At 44.1% G+C, this 27,674-nt stretch overlaps 1 protein-coding gene across 1 annotated transcript in view; it reads left to right on the forward strand.

Moving 5' to 3' along the window:
* The window catches only part of parp4 (poly (ADP-ribose) polymerase family, member 4), a 57,009-nt gene that overhangs the window by 9,690 nt on the left and 19,645 nt on the right, over positions 1-27,674 (forward strand). Inside the window, exons 7-24 of the mRNA XM_083776113.1 lie at positions 763-915; positions 1,633-1,770; positions 4,837-5,016; positions 5,376-5,527; positions 6,771-6,902; positions 8,979-9,077; positions 9,527-9,710; positions 13,601-13,748; positions 14,451-14,496; positions 17,019-17,147; positions 17,639-17,756; positions 20,751-20,886; positions 21,194-21,271; positions 22,882-23,021; positions 23,717-23,848; positions 26,061-26,147; positions 26,379-26,543; positions 27,553-27,596. Coding sequence (XP_083632239.1) covers positions 763-915; positions 1,633-1,770; positions 4,837-5,016; positions 5,376-5,527; positions 6,771-6,902; positions 8,979-9,077; positions 9,527-9,710; positions 13,601-13,748; positions 14,451-14,496; positions 17,019-17,147; positions 17,639-17,756; positions 20,751-20,886; positions 21,194-21,271; positions 22,882-23,021; positions 23,717-23,848; positions 26,061-26,147; positions 26,379-26,543; positions 27,553-27,596 — 2,261 coding nt within the window. The remainder of the gene's footprint in view (positions 1-762; positions 916-1,632; positions 1,771-4,836; positions 5,017-5,375; positions 5,528-6,770; positions 6,903-8,978; positions 9,078-9,526; positions 9,711-13,600; positions 13,749-14,450; positions 14,497-17,018; positions 17,148-17,638; positions 17,757-20,750; positions 20,887-21,193; positions 21,272-22,881; positions 23,022-23,716; positions 23,849-26,060; positions 26,148-26,378; positions 26,544-27,552; positions 27,597-27,674) is intronic.

Below are 27,674 nucleotides of genomic sequence, written 5' to 3' on the forward strand. Positions count from 1 at the left end.
TCGTCAACATAGCCAATGCACTGCGACGTGTTGTAGCTTGTAGATTTGTAGCATGCAACCAAGTGTAAAATCAGTCATTATGACGCCATCAAGGCCTGCCTCTTCTAAATCAACTGTAGATTTTGTTGACTAAAAGCTTATGATATTTAGTCCACTAAAATTAAACTTTATTCCAAAGACTATGACTAAACATAATAAGGATTTGCTGTCAAAATCAACACTTGTCTGGATTAGAGGGTAGCACGGGCCCAGCAAATTCCGAAACGGTACCGAGAAGTATTGGATCCGGTTCGAAACGGAGCCGAGAAGGATTGGAACCGACAAGTCAATATCAATATTTTGGGCCCGAACCAGCTCGGCTCTCGGCTATTGGGTTCCGGGTGGACCCATGCTACCCTCTAGTCTGGTACATCCCCCTCCGCTGCTGGGATGTAGTGTAGGGTAGGTATGCACTTGCCTGGATTCCAGCCTGATCCGCTGCGTTCTGTGGATTTGTTTTGTCCCTCGCTACTCAGTCTGGCCAGCAGGCAGCAGACTCGTATTTAATAACATCCGACCTGTAAGGGCCGATTCATACTCCTATTTTAGAGCCGAATAAAAGTCGGTTCGGTTACAATGTGACGTCATTTGAGGTACCTTGGAGATGGGACCCTTTCCAGACTGACTAGCGAAGTGACAAAACAATTCGACGGAACCCAGGCTAGGTACAGTATGTACTGCACTGCACTGTGTGCGTGATCTATATCCTCTTTGCGTCGTCAGGTGGCGTCGGGCAAGGTGTTGTTGGCCTCCACGTCCGAGGAGGCTGTGCCGATCTACCAGAGGCTGAGGCAGAATCTCCTGGACGCTGGATACTCGCTGACCAACACCCTTCACCCTCAGGCTCAGCCTCTGCTCTCTGCTGCACTCAAACAGGTCCGATGATGATGATACATTTATCTCTGGGGCGTGGGCGTCGGAGGGGTAAAATACAAATTGAACAATTTTTTTTAAAAGCATTTATCTCAGATTATTTTCCCAGATTTCTTTGTCAAAACAAGCTTTATTCTCAGCCCATAACTAGACAGACTAAACCTCATTTCATTTAATGACTTTATGCTAGACTAAACCTCATTTTATTTAACGACTTTATGCTAGACTAAACCTCATTTTATTTAATGACTTTATGCTAGACTAAACCTAATTTCATTTAATGACTTTATGCTAGACTAAACCTCATTTCATTGAATGACTTTATGCTAGACTAAACCTCATTTTATTTAATTACTTTATGCTAGACTAAACCTCATTTCATTTAATGACTTTATGCTAGACTAAACCTCATTTTATTTAATGACTTTATGCTAGACTAAACCTCATTTTATTTAACGACTCAGGCTAGACAGACTAAAAGTGAAATGAATGGAAGGTCAACTGTACTCACTTGACACCTGGAATCTGTGTGTCATTGATTGATTGATTGAAGTATTTATTAACAGTTTGCGGAATGGGTACGTTTCACATGAAAGCACAACTGTTACTGTGGACGACACACTGATAAGCATTACACTTGTTTACAACAGTGTCCACGTTTTTCAATTCATCAGAACATTTTAGAGACGTACTAAACATACACTTCTATATGATTGACAGCTGCGGCTGGAAGAGGAGCTGACCACGGGCGGCGTGTCACAGGAAGTGGGCGTGTTCGTGGAGCTGCTGTGGAGAGAGTCCCTGGGTTGCCTGGGCAACGTTCTCAATGTCCCCGTCTCCAGTCTCAGCCTCAACGACGTGAGACCATACAATTTACAATTTACAATTTAGGCATTTATCAGACGCTCTTAATCCAGAGCGACTTACATTTAAGCAAGAACAAAAGCATGGGAATACATCACCTAAAAGCATTTATCATGAAACATGCGTAAGCTAAGAAGGTAACAGTGGAATATCTATATGATGAAACTATACATACATTATACATAATAAACTATACATATTCACTACTATGCTATACATATGTACTATGGCGTGCTATGACTATATACAATACAATTATAGTGCTGTCTACATAACATGCTATAAGTCTGTGTCAAATGCTATCTAAGCCAACAGAAATGCTATCTAAGGGGTTAGGGTAAGTGCTATGGGCCATGATGGAGTCTGAAAAGGTGGGTTATCAGGCTACGGCGGAAGATTGGGAGTGATGCTGCAGTTCTGACTGCAATGGGAAGTGCATTCCACAGTTTTGGAGCCAGAAGGGAGAAGAGTTTGGGACGTGTGGAGCGTTGTCCCGGCGTTTTTAGTGAGGGTCTTATACTGTATGACCGGGATCATCCATACTGTATGACTGTGTCTTATGCAGGGATCATCCATACTGTATGACTGTGTCTTATGCAGGGATCATCCATACTGTATGACTGTGTCTTATGCCGGGATCATCCATACTGTATGACTGAGTCTTATGCCGGGATCATCCATACTGTATGACTGAGTCTTATGCAGGGATCATCCATACTGTATGACTGTGTCTTATGCAGGGATCATCCATACTGTATCACTGTGTCTTATGCAGGGATCATCCATACTGTATGACTGTGTCTTATGCCGGGATCATCCATACTGTATGACTGTGTCTTATGACAGGGATCATCCATACTGTATGACTGTGTCTTATGCAGGGATCATCTATACTGTATGACTGTGTCTTATGCAGGGATCATCCATACTGTATCACTGTGTCTTATGCAGGGATCATCCATACTGTATGACTGTGTCTTATGCAGGGATCATCCATACTGTATGACTGTGTCTTATGCCGGGATCATCCATACTGTATGACTGTGTCTTATGCAGGGATCATCCATACTGTATGACTGTGTCTTATGCCGGGATCATCCATACTGTATGACTGTGTCTTATGCAGGGATCATCCATACTGTATGACTGTGTCTTATGCAGGGATCATCCATACTGTATGACTGTGTCTTATGCCGGGATCATCCATACTGTATGACTGTGTCTTATGCAGGGATCATCCATACTGTATGACTGTGTCTTATGCCGGGATCATCCATACTGTATGACTGTGTCTTATGCAGGGATCATCCATACTGTATGACTGTGTCTTATGCCGGGATCATCCATACTGTATGTCCGTACACGGACGGATGTGACCAGATTTGACTGAGTGCCTGCCATCGCGCAAACTCCAGCTTTTCACCATAGGAGAAAAACTATTATTTTCCCCCCCAAAATGAGGCAGACTCTTACGCCTTTTATTGGTTTTTTGAAGGGACAGACTGTAGGCTGACAGGAAACGGGAGAGAGATGGGGGGAAGACATGCAGTAAAGGCCGTGTCGGGCTCGGGAGTCGAACCTGCGGCACACTGCGACTGGATTACCAGTCGGGTGCCCAGACGGTTACGCCACCGCCTGGGCCCACAGGCAGACTCTTCACATACTAGACTAGAGCATGTCTGAAATAAATATCAGAGCTGAAATCGACATGTAAATATGAAACTGTAGCTAGGTGTAATGTTAGAGACCACAGAAGTGATCCTTTCAAGCCTCTTTTCTCAACTCGCTGTTTTCTGCAAGACATTACTCTATAAGCCATATATTAATGCATTGATGCATTAATGATGATAAAGAATACCCTCTCGTATAATATCGCCTAATTCTAGATTTTGTTTTTACACACCATTATAATGTTCTTACTTTGATCATACGACCCAATTACTTATATCAAGTCTCAAATGTGTGTGAGACACTATTTACTACGACACTATGGATGGCACATTATAGGGAGTCCACTGGTACTGGTTCTCAAACGTTTTATTTTCAAGGACTCACTTAACCCATTCTGACCTGAGATCAGATTCATACGCGGTTTCCACTGGACACACACTGGTTCTGATGAACCCATTCTGACCTGAGATCAGATTCTAAAAATGTCAGTCTCTCTTCGATTTTTCAAAAATAGCAGACCTACAAGCTCGTATCGCGCCACTCGGTGGCGCGATATGAGCTTGTAGATCTGCTATTTTTCAATAGCTAAAGCATAACATGATGCCGACACCAAAATGGGTGCCCCGTCAGAATGGGTTAACTCTTGAGAGTGTACAAATGGACCCGTATGGGTCCATTTGGTTCCATATGTACGCTCTCAGAGTTACAGACCTGTAATAGGCTAGTGATTGTCCATGGCAAAAAATAGAATTTTGACAAAAATCTCCGCCACAAGTCAACATGGTGATGGTCTTATGTCTTCCTGTCTGCATTTCACCCATGTTGAGCCTGATTAGTACTCGGTGGCACTCGGGTGTTGCATAACCTCACGTCACAACCAGGCTTTCCACCTCAGAGGAAAGCCTGATCTGTGTTTCTAAATTGATGTTTGATCCGGTCGGGAGCGGATGATATCGTTACATCATGTTGTAGTCATTGTTTTGTAGTCATGATCAGGCCGGAACAATCTAAACCAGAACATCCTTTCCCTCAAACCGGAAGAATATTACCTTCCCAATAAAAGCCTTGATGCGGTGTAGATTCGCTTATTTCTAAAATATGAATGTGAGTGTACTTTCCAGAGACTGTTTAGCGTCTGTATACCTTTGTAATCTCACGGGGAAATTCTATTCTCATCGCACGCTACGCTTCTTTTTTTAATAATTCAAATGTTTATTTATTTTCCAAAATGGTACATAATATCAGTTTAGTATACTTTTATTGGGAAGGTATTACTCTGCCGGTTTGAGGGAAAGGAAGTTCTGGTTTGTTTCTCCCAACTTACGTGTGTGTGCGACTGTGTGTGACGTGTGTGTGTGTGTGTGTGTGTGTGTGTGTGTGCGCGTGTAGGTGAGCAGGGCAGAAGGTCTGCTGCTTCAGGCTTGGAAGAAGGTGAAGGAGAACTCGTTCAGTGACGTGTCAGAAATCCACTCGGTCACAGAGGACTTCTACGCTCTTCTTCCGCACAGAGAAAAAGACCAACTGTTCAATAACGCCAATATCATATCACACAAACTGGACCTGTGTCAGGTAACTCATACATATACATCCATGTCAGATCACTTCTGAGACCCTACTTATATTTGTATAAGTATTCACATCTGAAAACATATTTGTACATTAAAGCCTTTCCTTAGATTTATCTTGTTGCTCATTTTCTCATGTCCATGGTATGTACAGTATATGCTTTGGTTCTATTATTGTCTTATTCTGTTTATTTTATTTTATGCATTTCATTTGATTGTTGTTGGATATCCCTTGACACTGTAAAGCACTTTGTAAACATTGTTTTCGAAAAGCGCTTTATAAATAAAGTGTATTATTATTATTATTATTATTATTATTATTATCACAGTAATCTTAGTTACAATACTTTTTGCCTCATCAAGTTGATCAGAGATGTGCTGAACGTGAGTGAAGTCACCTTAAGAAGCCCCTCCCCTTCCTGTCTGGGGAAGTACCGTGCCCTGAGGTGCGCCATTGAAAACGTTCCCTCTGACAGCGTCGAGTTTAAGGGCGTCAGCACTCTGCTTAGACACAGGTAATGTGCCACCGATTAAAACAGCCTTGTGCTTAAATAACTTAAGTGCATTTGTTTGCTTGAAAAACTGTTAAAAGTTTTATATTCTCTAACTTGTATTGTTCCCGACTTGCATTGTTCCCGAATAGTGTCACAGTCCCGCCTCCGATGAGCGGCCCGGAAGAGAATTTCCCATAATTCTTTTTCCCCATAGACGTTTCAGAAAGTATTTATTTAAAGACCTGTAAGCCTCGGACAAAGACAACTCGGATGGTGACAACTCATGACAATAAACAAAAAGAATTGGGCAGAACAAATAATTAAAAAGAAGAAAAAAAGGGCAGGGTACAACACTATTTTTGTTGTTTATCTTTTTTCTAATTATTTGTTCGGCCCAATTTATTTTGTTTATTGTCATGATTTGTCACCACCCGCGTTGGCTTTGTCCGAAGGCTTTAAAGGTCTTTAAATAAATACTTCTGTAACGTCTATGGGAAAAATGAATTGGAAATACTCTTCCGGGCTGCTCGGCATACGCTCTATAGGAAAACTGGGTGCCACCAGTGTTGTATACATATGTTTTGTAGGTGATTGTGATGTGAGCTTTTTCTCTGCACAGTAAAATGTTACATTCTGTTTAGCAGCGATAGAATAAGACCTTCTCACATGGTTAGAAAAGAAAAGGTGAACGTGTTTGTGTTTGGTGGAAGGTCCAAGTTCAGACAACTGGGATTATTGTATAATTATATTGACTATAATTAGTTAGTTAGTTAGTATGTTGTATAATTATCGTATATATGTTGACCGTCTCTGCTGTCGGGAAGAAACCACCTAACTCCAAAATGTACATTTTTCAGGAAATGAAGAAAACCGTATATTTTGAAAACAAAGCAATACTGCCTCATCAAAGTTGGTGTTGTGACTTTAAATACTGTCAATTACTTCCATGAAAAGGGGAGAGGTGGTGGATTTGGGTGCTTTAGCAGACAGTTTGAGGGTCCAATGGAGTTAAGAGGTTCTGTCCGAAGCACTTCTTACTACTTTTCATTGGTTCAATACTTAATACGAAACAACACACAGACGTCAAAAAAACTCAAAAATGGAGTTGGGTGGTTTCATCCCGACAGCAACGATATGTCGTTGCCTGTTGCTATCACAGTGCACGATGGTGTATAATTCGGGTATTCGGGTCTCTTAGCAACGTGCAGGTCCAGCAGATACTCTATATCTATGTATAATTCTGGTATTTATGTCCGTCTCTTAGCAACGTGCAGGTCCAGCAGATACTGCGCGTCGGCAGAGGGGCGGAGCTACATATGTTTAGGAAGGAGCTGGGCAACATCAGGCTCCTCCTCCATGCCTCCAGCCCCAGCAGTTTTGTGGGCATCCTGTCTCGGTGAGCATGCACACTTTCATTATCCTGACTGTCTCGGTGAGCACGCACTTTCATTATCCTGACTGTCTTGGTGAGCGAGCACTTTCATTATCCTGACTGTCTCGGTGAGCGAGCACTTTCATTATCCTGACTGTCTCGGTGAGCGCGCACTTTCATTATCCTGACTGTCTCGGTGAGCGCGCACTTTCATTATCCTGACTGTCTCGGTGAGCACGCACTTTCATTATCCTGCCTGTCTCGGTGAGCGCGCACTTTCATTATCCTGACTGTCTCGGTGAGCGCGCACTTTCATTATCCTGACTGTCTCGGTGAGCACGCACTTTCATTATCCTGACTGTCTTGGTGAGCGCGCACTTTCATTATCCTGACTGTCTCGGTGAGCGCGCACTTTCATTATCCTGACTGTCTCGGTGAGCACACACTTTCATTATCCTGACTGTCTCGGTGAGCGCGCACTTTCATTATCCTGACTGTCTCGGTGAGCGCGCACTTTCATTATCCTGACTGTCTCGGTGAGCGCGCACTTTCATTATCCTGACTGTCTCGGTGAGCACACACTTTCATTATCCTGACTGTCTCGGTGAGCACGCACTTTCATTATCCTGACTGTCTCGGTGAGCGCGCACTTTCATTATCCTGACTGTCTCGGTGAGCACGCACTTTCATTATCCTGACTGTCTCGGTGAGCACGCACTTTCATTATCCTGACTGTCTCGGTGAGCGCGCATGCTTTTTTTATCCTGACTGTCTCATTACCCTAAAGCATTATTCATAGTCTATATTTTCGGTGGTGAGGTGACCACCGAACTACAACATGACGTCACTGAGCCGCGGTGAAGAGCAAACCACCACTATCCCCAGCCCTTCTCTCTGTTTTTACTCACCACCGCTCCACGTTATTACAGCTCCGGTGGTCACCTCACCACCGGAGCGGTGGTCACCTCACCACCGAAAATCCTATGAATAGGCCTTAACTCTCAAACCGGAGTTATACCCCGAAAATAGACAAACAGTGGGATCTATGTAGCCGGAAATACTGTAGCCAATCTACTATTCAGTATTTAAGTCCGACGTCATTTTGTAGTGCTCCGGGTCCAAGTGGCACCAGCTCCCGTCCGCATCTCATTGTAAATAGAATATCTAAACGCGTGAATCTTTTTACAATTACGTTATTTTTCAGAAAGGAAGCCATTGAGGGTTAAAATGGGTCTTAATGCTTCCAACTCGAGTAGTGTCCATGACAACAAAAATATCCATTTGCTCGGTAAAATATTTCGGGGGCATATTTAGAATGTGTGCAGGCTTGAGTATATTGAATACAGTTTGCATTAATGAGGATTTAGTTGACACAATAAATTGAAATGGCGATAGTATTCCATGTGGGGCAGATGGCCTGTCACAGCCAGATTTGGGAGAGCAGCGCAGCTTTGTTGTTGCGAGGAAAGCGGTAAAATTTGACTTTCGTGGTTGTTTTCGTCTCAGATTTAGTCAGACGGAGTGTCACAGTATAACTCTATGGAGACACAAAAGCGACACAAAGGTAGGACCCGGAAGTATCTCAGGAGGGGGCGCTCACGTCACAGCTAAAATACTGAATATCACCAGTTGGCCACACGTCTCGGTGAGATGTGTTGTGAGCTTGCAAGTTGCAACCAAGTATCAATCGGAGTAAGCTTATCCCAAACCCCTAAAGATGACCGCTAAATGCCTAATCCTAACCCTAACTCCAACCTCAATCTTTTATAATTGTAATCCTAAATTATATATATTTTTTGATAAAACAGCAATTTCTCTTGTGAGGACAGGAAATCACAAGCAAATTCTACTAAACTTGTGGGGACATTTGGCTTTGACAATATACTAATAGAAGTTACACACGCACACACATCGACCAGTAAAAATGATTGCTTATACCCAGTGATTGCTGTTGTATTGTACAGTATGACTGACTGTGGTCTCTCATGTCCTCTGTCCAGAGGCCTGTTGTATTGTACAGTATGCCTGACTGTGGTCTCTCATGTCCTCTGTCCAGAGGCCTGTTGTATTGTACAGTATGACTGACTGTCCTCTGTCCAGAGGCCTGTTGCTGCCCACCGTTGGAGTGAAGCATCATGGGATTGAGAGGACAGACATCGGGGACCTGGGCAGTGGAATCTACTTCAGCGACTCCGTCAGGTCAGAACAGCCGGGTTCACAATCTGTGTTGATTTTGACAGAAATGTTTTGAATTCGTTTTAATCATATAGTCTCTTGAATAACATTAGCTTTAGTCATATCTCAGTCACTGAGTAACCTGGAATGTTTTTAGTGTTAGTCTCGTTGTACTCGACTACATATCACAAGATTTTAGTTAACTAAATCTATAGTTGATTTTGTCGACAAAAATGCGTTTTGGCGGGCCTTGATGGCGTCGTGCCTCGTGATGCCTGATTTTACACTTTGTTGCATGCTGAAAATAGCCGATCTACAAGTTGAAAACACATCACAGCGTGACACGTTGTGAGCTTGTAGATCTGTGAGCTTGTGGATCTGTGAGCATGTAATAGATATGCTATTTTCAGAGCTCAAACGATAAAATGATATCCCCCTATAAGAAAATTGGTCTCCATCTTCTCCGTCCACAGCACCAGTCTGAAGTACTCCAAGCCCAGTGAGACGGACGGGTCTCGGCTGCTGCTGGTGTGTGACGTGGCTCTGGGGGAATGCAGGGACCTGCACCGCAAGGACCCCAGCCTCCGCCAGGCCCCGGAAGGTTACCACAGTGTCCACGGGGTCCGCCAGACCCCCGACACTCCGTCTGAGTTCCAGGTGTGCTTGTGGTCGTGGGTGTGGGTGGGTGTGCTGTTTGGAACGTTGAGCTTCCAGATTGTGTTAATATGTGTGTACTACAGTATATGCTTGGGGTGTGCAGAGTTGGCTTTCCTATCTAGTGAGAGAGAGTGAGAAATAGAGTCTGTTACTGAAAATGTTTGTATGGTCAAGAGTCCTACTGTGCGATTTGTGAAACGGTGTGAAAGTCCACATCTTTAGTTTCCATGGTAACTAATGTGGCATTGCTTTCATGAAACCCAATCAAGCCTCAACATATCCAGGTTAACTCATAGCCCGCTGTTCACGTTTGCTTGGCTTTAAAACCAAATTAACATCAGTACTAAACATCATGGCTCCTTTGAGAACCGTCAGGGTCAAAACCCGCTCTGAGCCATGGATGAATTCGGACATACTGACTGCAATGAAAACCAGAGACAACAAATGCTCTGAACTTCTTAAATGCAAGTCCAAGCTAGCCAAGCGCAAGCGCTTCGACAGTGATCTCCAAACCAAACTGTGCATCCTAAAAACCCAATGTAACAAGCTAAGAAACGGTGTAATTGCCATGACCAAATCAGCCAAAAGTAACTTTATCAATGATAAAGCAGAGGAAAAGAAAAACAATCCTCGGGAGCTCTGGAAGCTACTAAACAACCAACTAGGCTGTGGTCAGAAACTAAAAACCAGGTTTACTAACATAAACATAAAATCGAATAACACCCTCATCACTGACAAGCTTGATGTAGCCAACCACTTGAACATCTTCTTTACAAACATTGCAACAATGCTGGTTAACAAACTGCCCTCCCACTCTGGGCGTTTTGGTGTAGAGCACATCAAAGCCTTCTACAAAAACCTAGGTGTTTGTAAAGATGATTTTAAAATGGCAATGGTAACAACTGAGGAGGTACTTAAAAACGGAGTGCCCTCCAACCCCACAAGGCCACTGGCCATGATAATATACCCTCCAAATTTCTCAGAGACTCAGCCATTTCCATAGCTCCAGTCATCACCCACATAGTAAACCTCTCCATCAAACAGGGACAGGTCCCCCAAGATTTTAAACTGGCCAAAGTAACCCCCCTGTATAAAAAAGGGCACCTACGGATGGCTGCAATTCGAAACTGGCCTCTGTAAAATCTGAATCCCCCCACCGCCCCCCCCTTTCCCCTCACTGTATCTTTTCCCTTTTGCTTCCTATATGATGAATTCCTGTTCTGTTCTTTAACTACATAGAAGTGTCTATTTGTATGTCTCTAAATGTTTTGATGAATTGAACAATGTGGACCCTGTTGTAAACAAGTGTAATGCTTAATTGGGTCGTCCACTCACAGTTAACAGTCTTTGTATTGAGTTTGTGCTTGAAATGTACTGTAATTCTACAAACTGTTAATAAATATTTCAATCAATCAATCAAAAAACGTAGATCCCACTTTAGTCTGGCCGCCCGCCGATCCTGTAGCCCAGGGGTTCTCTCTGCTTTGGCCATGTCTCGTGAATTAATTAACCGCAATGCCCCGGCGACTGCCTAGATTTCACTAACCTTTGAAGAACCACCGCGTTCCTTTTCATGAAAATCCGCTTTAAAATGGTGTGTTGAAAAATAAGTGGCGATCAACAACAACGGAGGGGGAACGCGCCCGCTGCGCGCCACCGCTGCCATTGGAATGCATTGGGCCTCAATTTGGGCCACCGCTGCCATTGGAATGCATTGGGCCTCCATTTCACAGAACCCTTTGCGTGCCAGTGCGACAGAAAATGTTGCGGTGAAGTCATCGGAACACGTCACATGATCTGTCCGATGGAAACCCTGTAAGTCTTAACCCATTCTGACCTGAGAACAGATTCATACGAGGTTTCCGCCGGACACACACTGGTCTGATGAACCCATTCTGACCTGAGATCAGATTCTAAAAAATGTCAGTCGCTCTTCGATTTTTCAAAAAATAGCAGACCTACAAGCTCGTATCGCGCCACTCGGTGGCGCGATATGAGCTTGTAGATCTGCTATTTTTAAATAGCTAAAGCATAACATGATGCCAACACCAAAATGGGTGCCCGGTCAGAATGGGTTAAAATACATTAAAGACGCAAATTTAACAATGAATATGTAACTCGTGTAACTCGCTATTGGGAGGGAAGCTGTTCTACAATCAATTAAAACAGGATATCTGTTAAATTCCAGCTTAATCCCTAATCCATGTTTAGTGAAATAGGCCCCTGGTGAAGCTGAGCTGTGTGTGTATTATGTTGCAGGATGATGAGTTTGTGGTGTTCGGTAGTAGAGACCAGGTGAAGCTGAGCTGTGTGTGTATTATATATTACAGGATGATGAGTTTGTGGTGTTCGGTAGTAGCGACCAGGTGAAGCTGAGCTGTGTGTGTATTATATATTACAGGATGATGAGTTTGTGGTGTTCGGTAGTAGAGACCAGGTGAAGCTGAGCTGTGTGTGTATTATATATTACAGGATGATGAGTTTGTGGTGTTCGGTAGTAGAGACCAGGTGAAGCTGAGCTGTGTGTGTATTATATATTACAGGATGATGAGTTTGTGGTGTTCGGTAGTAGAGACCAGGTGAAGCTGAGCTGTGTGTGTATTATATATTACAGGATGATGAGTTTGTGGTGTTTGGTAGTAGAGACCAGGTGAAGCTGAGCTGTGTGTGTATTATATATTGCTGGATGATGAGTTTGTGGTGTTCGGTAGTAGAGACCAGGTGAAGCTGAGCTGTGTGTGTATTATATATTACAGGATGATGAGTTTGTGGTGTTCGGTAGTAGAGACCAGGTGAAGCTGAGCTGTGTGTGTATTATATTACAGGATGATGAGTTTGTGGTGTTCGGTAGTAGAGACCAGGTGAAGCTGAGCTGTGTGTGTATTATATATTACAGGATGATGAGTTTGTGGTGTTCGGTAGTAGAGACCAGGTGAAGCTGAGCTGTGTGTGTATTATATATTGCATGATGATGAGTTTGTGGTGTTCGGTAGTAGAGACCAGGTGAAGCTGAGCTGTGTGTGTATTATATATTACAGGATGATGAGTTTGTGGTGTTCGGTAGTAGAGACCAGGTGAAGCTGAGCTGTGTGTGTATTATATATTACAGGATGATGAGTTTGTGGTGTTCGGTAGTAGAGACCAGGTGAAGCTGAGCTGTGTGTGTATTATATATTACAGGATGATGAGTTTGTGGTGTTCGGTAGTAGAGACCAGGTGAAGCTGAGCTGTGTGTGTATTATATATTACAGGATGATGAGTTTGTGGTGTTCGGTAGTAGCGACCAGGTGAAGCTGAGCTGTGTGTGTATTATATATTACAGGATGATGAGTTTGTGGTGTTCGGTAGTAGAGACCAGGTGAAGCTGAGCTGTGTGTGTATTATATATTGCAGGATGATGAGTTTGTGGTGTTCGGTAGTAGAGACCAGGTGAAGCTGAGCTGTGTGTGTATTATATATTACAGGATGATGAGTTTGTGGTGTTCGGTAGTAGAGACCAGGTGAAGCTGAGCTGTGTGTGTATTATATATTACAGGATGATGAGTTTGTGGTGTTCGGTAGTAGAGACCAGGTGAAGCTGAGCTGTGTGTGTATTATATATTACAGGATGATGAGTTTGTGGTGTTCGGTAGTAGCGACCAGGTGAAGCTGAGCTGTGTGTGTATTATATGTTGCAGGATGATGAGTTTGTGGTGTTCGGTAGTAGCGACCAGGTGAAGCTGAGCTGTGTGTGTATTATATATTACAGGATGATGAGTTTGTGGTGTTCGGTAGTAGAGACCAGGTGAAGCTGAGCTGTGTGTGTATTATATATTACAGGATGATGAGTTTGTGGTGTTCGGTAGTAGAGACCAGGTGAAGCTGAGCTGTGTGTGTATTATATATTACAGGATGATGAGTTTGTGGTGTTCGGTAGCGACCAGGTGAAGCTGAGCTTCGTGGTTCGGTTCACCGTTGAAGGAGACCGGCTGAAGGAGTTCCATCCCAGCATGGACACCACCTCCGAGCTCCCTCCGCCCAGCCTGGCAGACACCTTCGGTAAGGCTGTCACACCAATGCAACTCCTTGCAACAAAACAGTTCCAAGGACATGTCACACCAATGCAACTCCTTGCAACTGCCATTGGGGATAATTATACATAATAATTATAATACATACAATTTATATAGTGCTTTTCAAGGTACTCAAAGTCGCTTTACAGAACAAAATAATTAATACAGTTTTATTAGAAATATTATCTAGATAAAAAAAGTTAAAAAGGGTCAAAACTAGAAACTAAGGTAGACAAACAAAAATTGGGGGGTGGGGAATTATGTAGGGGGCTCTAGCAACACCTGGGGCCCTAGGCGATCACGTAGATCGTTAAGGCATACATTAGGCCAGGGTTCCCCAATTAGCGGCCCGCGGGCCATCTGCGGCCTGCAGAGGAGCCCCCTTGTGGCCCCTGGAAGAATTTCCGGGGGGGGGGGGTCCAGATATAAATGGCATTAAATGGGGGGTCAGTAGCCTCTGCATGTCAAACTGGGGGTCCTTTTCAAATGGGGTTTTGTCCTGAAAATTAATTTTCAGGGCAAGACCTCGACCTCGACTGGGGAACCCTGCATTTGGCAGTAGTTATTACAATTTCATAACATTGTTATCAGTAATTCAAGTTCATAACCTCCCTCTCTCTCTCTCTCTCTCTATCTCTCTCTCTATCTCTCTCTCTCCCTCTCTCTCTCTCTCTCTCTCTCTATCTAGGAGGGAACCTCATGGGAGTGATGGCAGATTCCATCAATGCACAGAGGTTAGTAGACTTAGGTGCTATTTACACGAGGATGGTGTTCATAAAAAACGGCAAAATAAAGTACCGTTTAGCGCTGTCATTTAGACGAGAACGGTGTTCTCAGGAGGTGAAAACGCATCGAAGTGAAACTGCCTCCCAGAGTGGAAATCTTTCAGAACACCGTTTCCTATGGTCTCCATATAAACAGGCAAAACGGTGAATCCGCAAAACCTATGACATCATGGCTCACGTTGGCTCACAGCGCATATGTTTATTACATTGATGCAGAGCCATATCATTATGATATAATGGAGTTCCTGAACAAGCCTCCCTCCTCGCCTACAAAGTGATGCTCATCAGCGATGTTGAATGTAAAACCATGATGTAAATAAAAAGCCTTGTGATAGACGGCAGCCGCGGCAGCAGCGTTTATGTAGCCTAATGTATTATACAATATATACCATCCCGTGGCGCGCCCAGAGCCGTGTTGCGCAGGCTTGCGTGAAGGTTTCTTCTTCTTGTACGTGGGTGACCTGTCTATTTGGCAGCCCGTTATCGCCACCTAGCGACAGTATAGCAAAATAGCACATCATATCATAACGTGTGCGTTCTCGTGTAAAGGGTAAGAAAAAATGAGAACGCAACGGGACTTTGACGTGTTATATGGAGATGGTCCCCGTCTAAAAGAGGCCTTAGTAGAGGTTAGTAGACCTTTTTTTTTGTAGAAGGGAAACTCATGTCCTGGCCAGTATCATGGCCAGTATCTCGGAAGGCCTTTTTACATTCGCATTCAGTCACTTTTATTTGAGGTTAATTCGGAGCAACCATAAGGGCCGATTCATACTCCTATTTTTGAGCCGAATAAAAGTCGGTTCGGCTCTGCCTACAATGTGACGTCATTTGAGGTTCGGGGGGGATACCATCCTAAAGTCGGCTCTTCGGTGCTACTGAGAATGTCTGACGCGCCGAAATCATTTGGGCACTACAGCGCCGAAACAGCGGTAAAATAGGAGTATGAATCGGCCCCTTGCAGTTTCATTGCCTCACTCTGGGACGCTTGAGGTGGCGCTAAGCAGTGAAACGATACTGTACACAATGTTTTAGCGTTGCAGTGTTGTACATACAACTTTACCGATAATGCAGTGAACTTAGGGTGGCCACCTGCAAGACCTCAAAAAGGAGGACACTTTTGCGGGGCCCGCTCCCCCGACCCCCCCCCCCCCCCTCCCAGATTCGCCCCCCCCCTTCCCAGATATTATTATTATTATTACTACTACTATTGCACCTGATTTTCACCACCATCATCTCCAGCATTATGTCCACAGAGAACATATATTTGCTAATTAAATTAACCTTTTTAAATTATAGGGTACCACAAAGGCCATTCATTTTATAATCAATTTATTTTATTTCATGTTTAGATATGTTTTATGTTTAATCTCTTTCTTGTGGTTTTTTTTATAGTCTTATGGTCATCGGTGTGGGACATAGTATGATGCCAGTAGCCGCCCTATATGTTCACAGTGCTTTAGCCTCCCTTTCTTTATGATGTCGAGTTCCTTGCTCCATTGCTCATTAAATGTAGTTTTTCATTTCGGCATATTTGGTTTATTTATCTCTGCATTAACTATCCTAAAGTGATTGTGAGAGCACACATTCCACAACAAACAAACAGACCGTCCCACTGGCAGTGTTGCCAGGTTTTGGAAGAGAACCAAGCAACCATGTCTATGAAAACAAGCCCAAAAGAAGCCTGACTAGGCTTAGTAGGCTATTTTATAAAACAAGCCCAAAGTCGCTTATAATTAAGCGGACATGGCAACACTACGAACGTCTCCTCTCTCTTGACAGAGGGAGTGTGGCCGGCTCCCTGCGGAGCTGAGCAGCGCTGCGGAGATTTTAATACCCAGACGACGTAAATGACAGTTATGACACAATTACTGTATATCACAAAAAACCGGACAATTATGTATCCGGCCGGAGGTTGAGGTGGGAGGAGGACAGGTGGGTCTAAAACCGGACTGTCCGGCGTGAAACCGGACATCTGGCCACCCTAAGTGAACTACACACTTGGGTCCATGGCATGTCACAAACGGTTTGACTTAGTAACTTGGTAGAAACTGGTCATAGTAGTACCAACTTAACCCATTTTGACCTGAGATCAGATTCTAAAAATGTCTGTTTGAAAATGATAGTTTTCTTTCAAAAATAGCAGACCTACAAGCTCGTAGCGCCACTCGGTGGCGCGCTATGAGCTTGTAGATCTTTTAAACGTTATGTTATAATTTAGATCTACAAGCTCATAGCGCTTGTAGGTCTGCTATTTTTGAAAAATCGTGAAAATATTTATTTCAGAAAACTGGAGGACTTAAGAATTATTATTTTTTTAATTTCGAGGTCAGGCCAAAATGGGTTAAATTCAAGTCTGTTACAGATGGTCCTGTTTGAATCAACTCCCGGTAGTCACCAATGCAACCCTGATGGCCTTTTATAATGAATATCTGTTCCTAATGTCTTTGTTTCTTTCCATGTCTTTGTTTCAGTTTAATGAACGACGGTGTGGGCAGCCTGGGCTCCATGCCCACGGCCACCCCGGCCTCTGCCGCGGGCATGAGGAAGTCTTGGCACGAAGACGTCACCCAGGACCTCCGTAACCACATGGTCCACAAGCTGTGAGTCTGCTGCACCACAGAGAAACCAACCACCAACAGGATTATCCAATTTAGACCTGAAGAAAGAGAAACCTATGTTTCTATGTCAGTGGTGCTCAAACTATTTCATGTCAAGGACCCCCAGAATTATCTGTAATTGGCCATGAACCCCCATCTGAAAATATGTTGTTCCAGGGACCCCTCCCCGCCCCCAGAAGCAAAGATTTGAGTTAAAGATATTCGCTCTGAAAGAATATATAATCAAAGATTTGCGACAAATTTATTGCGATTTTAGCACGCCACTCGGCGCTACAAGCTTGTAAGCTTGTAGATCTGCTATTTTTCAATAGCTAAAGTATAACGTAATGCTTAAAAAAGTGGGGTTCCCGGCGTCCAGAATGGGTTATTCGCTTGGCGAGTGAATGATAAATTGGCGTTGGAGTCAGGTCATCTTCCCAACCCCAGACCCAGCTGACTTTGTTTCTTGTATTCCCTGTGTGTTGGATGAGCAGCGTACAGGCCATCTTCCCAACCCCAGACCCGGCTGTGTTGAAGGACCGACAGATGGCGAATCTGGTGGCTTACGCGCGGAAAGAAGAGGGCGACGTGTACGAGTCCGCTAACAGCCGGGTAAGAACCTAAAGTAGAGGGCGACATGTACGAGTCCGCTAACAGCCGGGTAAGAACCTAAAGTAGAGGGCGACATGTACGATTCCGCTAACAGCTGGGTAAGAACCTAAAGTAGAGGGCGACATGTACGATTCCGCTAACAGCTGGGTAAGAACCTAAAGTAGAGGGCGACATGTACGATTCCGCTAACAGCCGGGTAAGCTAACCTAAAGACCTATTTACAGTGATGTAAATAGGTTTTCAATGTAATGAGTCCCGGGATGCAGCGATGGTCTTTTATAGGGGATTCACACTGAGACGGACTGAATCCGTTTCATTGGAACCGTTTCCGAATACGGTTGCCTGGTCCCCATGATTCACATTACCCGAGATTCAACAGCGCACCCGGGTACACTTGCATAACACACTTTAATCCTCCTGATGACGGTGTGCTTGATGGCTGGCGCGCACGGACACTGACCATCAACTCTGTGACATTGTCTCAAATAAATCCAGACACACTGAATTGCATTGCCTCTTTGCCGTTATACTACTATACTGTCAGCCTGCCTGCTATTCACTATGACTGTGTCAGTCAGTTCTGTGCTCCAGTGTCGTGTTTGATATTAGTTTGCTATGGATTCTACTTTAGCATTATTATTATTTTGTTTTACTTTGGAAACTATGCCAAGCAAAGCCCAAGAGCCACGTGTAATAAGATCAGCGCGTACTGCGGTGCTGCGCGTATACGCAGATTCAACAGGAGACGGGCGGCGTTGAGAAATGAGCTGGTGTTACGCGTTGTGCAGCACTGCAGCGGCTGTGTGTTTTTTTTTGTTGACGCTTGGCTTGTCGACGATTATGTCACGTTCTTAAAAAAAAACAGTCCACTTCCTTCTTTAAGTACGCATGCATTCACATTGGAACGATCCGTATCTGAATACACTTCAACGGTCCAGAGACCCCCCCCCCCCCCCCATGCGGTCCCGGGGACGGTTGGGCAATCCGCTCCCGGGAACGGTACGCATCATTCACACTACCAAGTGGTCCCGAGTGCGCACCCGGGACCATAGTGTGAATCCCCTATTAGTGGAGTCGCAGGGACTTTTTATGAGTCCCTCTTCAACGACGTTATATTTTGCCATTTTTTACAAATTGCAGCATTTAACTCTCATTTCATTTTATATGGTTATATTGTGGTTATATTCATGTAGAAAACAGTAGAAGAAATGAACTAAAGCTAGCAAAAATAAACTAGAATAAAAAACAGAAAAAAATACAGTAGTGCATTCCGTGGATTCAGAGGTTGTTGATTCAGAGTTTAACTATAAACTTCGTTTTGGGATGCAAAATGCACCCTATTTTAATCTTGAGAAGTATCCCACAAGCTTTATTAACTTTACACACCGTGTCAGACTTGATGTGTTTCACATCATCAATGATGCAAAAATGATGCCGTTGAAGTTTTGACAGGTTGACATCAAGGACATACCGTACATTTACAGTAGGTCGCATTCACACCTACCTTCGGTAGACTGGGGGGGGGGGGGGGGGGGGTTGCATCATTGTATTTTATGCATAATTTTATTCAGTGTGTTTGGTGTTCACACTGTGCAGCAGGAAACTTTAATCAATGTGTTAAAGGTATATTCAGTGATTTCACTTAATTCAAATATCACTTATTTTTTTGTTTTGTTGTGATAATCCTCTCTACTATAGAGTGTGCTGGCCATATAAGGAGTTCCTCCCTGTCCCCAGTTAACCCCTGGGGGTCAAAAAACCGTAGGTTTCGTTTTTGGCTCTCTATCCTGATTGGACGAAAGGCTGGGTCCCACAGCCAAAAACGAAACCTAAGGTTTTTTGAGTGAAATCACTGAATATACCTTTAAGTTAAAAAGTTACAAAATAAAGGCTACTTCGAGTAATAGTTGGGACATAAAGGTGTGTGTGTGTGTGTGTGTGTGTGTGTCAGATCGCTACAACTTTACCAATTGGTTTTGTAAAGTAGTGGCTAGCCTACATGCATAAATTAACCTGGTAGGTTAATGGGAGTAGCCTACTGTCTACACAAACAAACCTACCACTTTATATCTGACTCCAGATCAGCGGAGCAAACTCTTTACTTGAATGCGACATTGTGCGACTGTGCGATGGAACCCAATCTCCTTCATTCTGTCGCTATATATCCTGTACACTGCAGTGTTTTGTGTGTACCCTTCAGCATTTGATAAATATTTATATTGCGATAAGGGCTTCATTAGATGAATTACTCACCTAATACTGCCTGCAGGTTCAATTCCAGCGTGTGTAACCTACATTGTCTAAGTGACAGTTTTCATATTGTAAACATGGTCGCTAACGTGGTTTAGCGACTAGCACTTTGACAGCTCATCCATCGTAGCTTGTTTAACCCATTCTGACCGGGCACCCATTTTGGTGTCGGCATCATGTTATGCTTTAGCTATTTAAAAATAGCAGATCTACAAGCACATATCGCGCCACCGAGTGGCGCGATACGAGCTTGTAGGTCTGCTATTTTTGAAAAATCAAAGAGCGACTGACATTTTTAGAATCTGATCTCAGGTCAGAATGGGTTCATCAGACCAGTGTGTGTCCGGTGGAAACCTCGTATGAATCTGATCTCAGGTCAGAATGGGTTAAAAGTGAAATGGACTTCCTGCATGTTTAGAAACTGCCTCATCAAAATAAGAGCCACTTGTAATGATTAGTCAACACTAGTTTTATTTCTAAGTCTACTTACAGGACGTTAACATCTCATTTGAGTTCCTTTTGAATGCCTGTCAGCGTTCTCTAAATCCCTGTCTCTCAGGGTGCGCTAATGCGCCTCCATGCCTTTGATCTACCGCGCACCAAACATTTTGACGGCGCACCGCTTGTGTGCACCCGTGAACATAATGCCTTCAACACCCAAAAGGTTGGTTCCCGTCCTGAATGGGGTTTACCGGACTTGCTTCTCGCTTGACTCCTTTTCTCTGTTTGCTGTTTGACCTCCAGGCGGAATACTACCACCTGTTTGCTGAGAAGATCTTCAAGATCCAGAAGGAGCTGGAGGAGAAGAGGCGGACGCGGCTTCCGAAACAGGGCATGATGCCCGGCCAGCCTGGCATGCCTCCGTCAGACTTGTTGACTGGTTTGCCTCAATTTATCAAAGGTGCAGACGATCAGAAATCAGCAGAGAGTGATCGACGTTAGCGCTACTCTATGCCGTATTGAAGTGGACTCGGACCCAGACTTTTTTTTCCTCCCTGGTAATAAAAACGTCTGGGTTTCCGAGGCTACTCGCTGGTTAGCTTAACTCATTTATTTTGTTGCTAAGTACGTACAAATTTGTACCCTCCAGCTATGGGACGTTATCAGCCATGTCCACGGAACTTTATGTGATGTCTTCACTAGACTAGACTATTGACGCTCAAGATGTTTATACTCTCTCTCGTCAGAGGGTCCTCACGCTGACCCCTCCATGGTCCAGCCCACCGGTCCAAATCAGATGGTCAACAGGATGCAGAACCCTGCAGGTGAGGTTCTAGCTTAGAGTATATATATTTATAGAGAAGGCACCCAGAGGAAATCTTGAGGCGAAATGGACATAGTGGCCGAATGAAGGTATTGCAGCCTGGCCCCAAACACATGAACGCGCTGTCCGTTGACTATCATTGTATACACGTTCACGACGGACGACGCTCGTGCGCGTTCAACGGCAGCGCGTTCATGTGTTTGGGGCCACTCACCATTGCAATCCGTCCCAGAATGCACTCTGTTCCTACCAGGAAGGAGGAGTGAATCCGCCTCATGCGCTTTTGAGCAACTCAATGCAAGTGGATGGGAGGAGAACTCGGGTGTCTTCTCTATAGATATATATACTCTATGGGTTCTAGCCACTGGCGATGGATAAAGGGAATATCCTCACTCTCTTGTGTAAAGTTTGAGTTTTCTTTATTTCATGAAAACACACGTGCAGTCCACCTAGAGCAGGGGTGGAAAATGGAAATGGTATTTGACTTTTTATCCCATTCTGACCGGGCACCCATTTTGGTGTCAGCATCATGTTATGCTTTAGCTATTTAAAAATAGCAGATCTACAAGCTCATATCGCGCCACCGAGTGGCGCGATACGAGCTTGTAGGTCTGCTATTTTTGAAGAATCGAAGAGCGACTGACATTTTTTAAATCTGATCTCAGGTCAGAATGGGTTCATCAGACCAGTGTGTGTCCGGCGGAAACCTCATATGAATCTGATCTCAGGTCAGAATGGGTTAATGCTACTGATTGTTGTACGCAACAATTTGAAAACAAAGTATTGCATTGTGTGTTTGAGCTGATAGGCCCTTTTTTATGTCAATCAAGTCATTAAAAAATTATATATATTTTTAGGGGCATCGTGGTGATCTACCTGCAAAGCCTTTGTGATCTACTGGTAGATCGCGATCTACCTTTTGGGCACCCCTGGCGTACATACAGTGCATACAGTACATACAGTACACCCCTGGCGTACATATACAGTGGGCCGACACTCTGGTTTCTTGCAACTACACGCAACGGTTTGGTTGCAAGAAGTTGCATGGCAAATGGTAAATGGTGCATTTATATAGCGCCTTTATCCAAGGCGCTTTACAGAGATTGTGCATTACATTCACCCATTCATACACCGATGGCAGTGGAAACCATGCAAGGCACCAACTAGCACATCGGGAGCAATTAGGGGTTCAGTGTCTTGCTCAAGGACACTTCGACAGTAACTCTGGGGGAGCCGGGGTTCAAACTGGCAAGCTTACGGTTACCATCCAGGCACTCTACCCCTGAGCCACCGCCGCCCACCGCGACATGGCCAGTCATTGGTTTTGGCCTACAATTATCTGTTATTATCTTTATTATCTTTATTATATTATTTATTATTTAAGATGAATCGAATGATCTGAAGTGGGTTTAAATTTTTTAACCGATCTACAGGCTCTTGTGAGCTTGTCGGTTATTTATGACATTTATTGGAATTTTTTGCAATCTTCTAAGATATTGTGAAATCTTAGGAGTAAGACTACACAAACTAGGGATTTAATAAACAATAGATTTCACAATTGCATAACAGATATTTGTGTGTGTGTGTGTGTGTGTGTGTGTGTGCGCACAGTTGTGTCTGACGAGGACAGTGTCTGGAGCAGTGAAAATCCACTGGATAAGGTGACTGCAGGTCTGTTGGACAGCACTGGACAACAACTCCCTCTACATGCCGTTCATGTGAAGTGCAAGCTGATGGACCTGCTCTCCCAGGTACATGGAGAGCGAACCAACTGACTATGTGGAAACTTAATATAATAACAGTCATCTAAATATATATATATATAAAATATATGTTTCAATACACATATTGGTTCCCTGAAATTCATGTTCATTAACCCATTCTGACCGGGCACCCATTTTGGTGTCGGCATCATGTTATGCTTTAGCTATTTAAAAATAGCAGATCTACAAGCTCATATCGCGCCACTGAGTGGCGCGATACGAGCTTGTAGGTCTGCTATTTTTTTTTTAATCGAAGAACGACTGACATTTTTAGAATCTGATCTCAGGTCAGAATGGGTTAATCAGACCAGTGTGTGTCCGGCGGAAACCTCGTGTGAATCTGATCTCAGGTCAGAATGGGTTAAAGAGCACAAGTAAATGGTGCATTTATATAGCACCTTTACAAAGGTTACAATTGTGCATTACATTCACACATGGCAGAGGAAACCATGTAAGGCACCAACCTGCCCATTGGGAGCAATTAGGGGTTCAGAGTCTTGCTAAAGGACACTAACTCTGAGGGAACCTCACGGTTCTCATACGGCCGCTCTACCGGCCACTCTACCGCTGAGCCACTGACACGAGGAGACCCCTGTTACTGGACACGTTGTAGCAATGATTACTATCAGGATACAGTGGTATGTTACCGTTTTTAAGTAACCCATGTCCCTATTGGCTCCCAGGTCATCATCTTCCAGAAGTACACCAATCAGAGCTCTGTACCCATCGAGGCCAAGTATGTGTTCCCATTGGACGACTGCGCCGCTGTGTGTGGATTCGAGGCGTTCATCAACGGGAAACATGTGGTGGGACAGGTCAGCTGAAACATGTGGTGGGACAGGTCAGCTGAAACATGTGGTGGGACAGGTCAGCTGTGTTTCATCAGTACGGGAAACATGTGGTGGGACAGGTCAGCTGTGTTTCAGTGTTTCAGTGTTTCAGTGAAACATGTGGTGGGACAGGTCAGCTGAAACATGTGGTGGGACAGGTCAGCTGAAACATGTGGTGGGACAGGTCAGCTGACATGTGGTGGGACAACATGTGGTGGGACAGGTCAGCTGTGTTTCATCAACGGGAAACATGTGGTGGGACAGGTCAGCTGTGTTTCAGCAGTGTTTCAGTGTTTCATTAGTGTTTCAGTGTTTCAGTGTTTCAGTGAAACATGTGGTGGGACAGGTCAGCTGTGTTTCATCAGTGTTTCAGCAGTGTTTCAGTGAAACATGTGGTGGGACAGGTCAGCTGTGTTTCATCAGTGTTTCAGCATGTGGTGGGACAGGTCAGCTGTGTTTCATCAGTGTTTCAGCATGTGGTGGGACAGGTCAGCTGTGTTTCATCAGTACGGGAAACATGTGGTGGGACAGGTCAGCTGTGTTTCATCAGTGTTTCAGTGTTTCAGTGTTTCAGTGAAACATGTGGTGGGACAGGTCAGCTGTGTTTCATCAGTGTTTCAGTGTTTCAGTGTTTCAGTGAAACATGTGGTGGGACAGGTCAGCTGTGTTTCAGTGAAACATGTGGTGGGACAGGTCAGCTGTGTTTCAGTGTTTCAGTGTTTCAGTGAAACATGTGGTGGGACAGGTCAGCTGTGTTTCATCAGTGTTTCATCATGTGTTCATCATGTGGTGGGACAGGTCAGCTGTGTTTCATCAGTGTTTCAGTGTTTCAGTGAAACATGTGGTGGGACAGGTCAGCTGTGTTTCATCAGTGTTTCAGTGTTTCAGTGAAACATGTGGTGGGACAGGTCAGCTGTGTTTCATCAGTGTTTCAGTGTTTCAGTGAAACATGTGGTGGGACAGGTCAGCTGTGTTTCATCAGTGTTTCAGTGTTTCAGTGAAACATGTGGTGGGACAGGTCAGCTGTGTTTCATCAGTGTTTCAGTGTTTCAGTGTTTCAGTGAAACATGTGGTGGGACAGGTCAGCTGTGTTTCATCAGTGTTTCAGTGTTTCAGTGAAACATGTGGTGGGACAGGTCAGCTGTGTTTCATCAGTGTTTCATCATGTGGTGGGACAGGTCAGCTGTGTTTCATCAGTGTTTCATCATGTGGTGGGACAGGTCAGCTGTGTTTCATCAGTGTTTCATCATGTGGTGGGACAGGTCAGCTGTGTTTCATCAGTGTTTCATCATGTGGTGGGACAGGTCAGCTGTGTTTCATCAGTGTTTCATCATGTGGTGGGACAGGTCAGCTGTGTTTCATCAGTGTTTCAGCTGTGTTTCATCAGTGGAAACATGTGGTGGGACAGGTCAGCTGTGTTTCATCAGTGTTTCAGCAGTGTTTCAGCTGTGTTTCATCAGTGGAAACATGTGGTGGGACAGGTCAGCTGTGTTTCATCAGTGTTTCCCAAACAATGTTTATTTTATTGATTCCAGAGACGTTTCTGTGGCCACCATGTGCGTTCCTCGGCATTACATTCACAGAAAATCTCCCAAAGATCTTTCGATAATAAATACTTTATTAACAGTTTGCAGGAATAAAAAAAACGGGAAAGTATGGTATGGATTTAAAACCCAAGAACGCCAATGGCTTGTTTCCATTGGGGTCCTTCATATTCAATTAATCGGAACATTTAATGACAAATATACAGTACTGTGCAAAAACATCATATAAATGGGTAGAAATCAAAATAAATATTATGTACAGTAAAAGTGGGGGTGAGGGGGCCCTCAGGACCAATCCTCCATTTATCTATTTTGTTGCTGTCGGGCAACGAAATAGATAATCTTATCTCCATATTTAAACTTTTATTCTTTTATTTTTTTCGTCACACAAAAGCACCAACAGTAGCAGGTCCGCAAGCTCGAAACGTGCGGTGAAACAACGCGTTTTGAGCTTGTCGATCTGCTACTTTCGCAATTTTTTAATTTGAATCCTGAAAGGTAACAGGTTTGTACATAGTAGGTGTAACCAAATGAACGCTTACTGGTCTATTTTAGTGTTGTACACCAAACAGACCCTCAACAAAGCCCTATCCATTCAGGACTGACTGAGTTGTGTGTTGTTATTTGTGGTTTGTTGTTGTTGTTTTTTTTAGGTGAAAGAGAAGGAACAGGCGCGCAAGGAGTACAAGCAGGCTGTGGCCAAAGGTCATGGAGCTTACCTTATGGACCAAGACGCCGCTGTATGTCTCTGTTCATATCATGCATACACACACGGTGCACACACATGCACGCACACACACACTATTTCTGTTGATTTGTGGTTACAGGAAGATGACGTCTTGTGTTCAAAATGCAACGTCAGCATGTGTCAATAATGTACAGTGAATGATATCTCCGTGTGACCGCCATGCGTGTAATAATGTACATAATGTACAGTGAATGATATCTCCGTGTGACCGCCATGCGTGCAGGACGTGTTCACCATCAGCGTGGGGAACCTGCCGGCCGGCGCCACCGTCCTGATCAAGGTCACGTTCGTCTCGGAGCTCATCGTGCGCGACGGGCGGGTCGTTTTCTCCCTGCCCGGCAGCGTGGCGCCGTGGCAGGAGAGCGCCGCGCTCAACCAGACCACCCAGGTGAGCAGTGATGGGAAACGTTACTCAACAATGGTAATATATGAGGGGCACGGTGGCACAGTTGGTAGTGCTGTCGCCTCACAGCTAGAAGGTCCTGGGTTCGATTCCCGCTCGGGGCGCTGTGGGTGCTGGCGGCGTGTTTCCTCCTCCGCGTCATCAGTGCCCATACCCGAAGGCGGGGTTGGCGAAAGGGCCTTTCTGTGTGGAGTTTGCATGTTCTCCCCGTGTCCCCTAGGGTAGGTACACACAAAAACATGCAGTAATCCTGGTCTCTAAACTGCCTCCCCCTGGCCAGCCGGGACGCCTGATGGAGGGGAAAGGAACTGGCTGGAATAACGTGCTCCTTCCACGCGCTACGTCCAACCAGGGAAACTCCCCCCTGTCAGGTGTAAAGGAGCAACTTGGACACTCAAGCATGAAGGAAGCATGAGTTAAGTCCGTTGCTCTCCCTAGGTTGGCGGAGGGTGTGTAGAGCCCAGGATCACATCACAGGATGATTGACACAGGGGTGAAAAATGGGTTACAAAATCGTGGGACAAAAAATATAAATTATAACAATTATTACAATGGTAATATATTATAGGCTCCATCTCAACCAGACCACCCAGGTGAGCAGTGATGGGGAAATTTACTCAACAATGGTAATTGGTAATATATTATAGGCTCCATCTTGCGCCACCCATATCCCTTATAACTAAACTAATTTGCCATTTCTTTTAAAAACATTTTAAAATAGTTCAACTAGCCGATCTACTGTACATCGAGACATTGTGAGCTTGTAGATCGGCTATTTGAACTATTTCAAAAGGTTTTTTTTAAATAGTCAAAGAAAACTCCCTGCCAAAAGTAACTATAGTTACTGTACTTATTACTTTATAATAATGCTAATACTGTTTAGCCTGGCACAGCCACACTTGAATTTTGGCCTCAAAGTATTGGCCTCAAAATATACAAATCAAGATAACCTCATATACCAATACAGCACAAAACATCATTATTTTATTAACAGGCTACTGTCAAGAAGGTGTGTATGACTGACCTGGATACTAAGGGGTGAGTTATGCTTTTATGTTTGTTATCTTATCAATAGGTATATCTGAAATATATTTTATAAAATGTACTGTATATATT

The sequence above is a fragment of the Protomyctophum parallelum genome (genome assembly GCF_964188405.1).
Source record: "Protomyctophum parallelum genome assembly, chromosome: 11".
Lineage (NCBI taxonomy): Eukaryota > Metazoa > Chordata > Actinopteri > Myctophiformes > Myctophidae > Protomyctophum > Protomyctophum parallelum.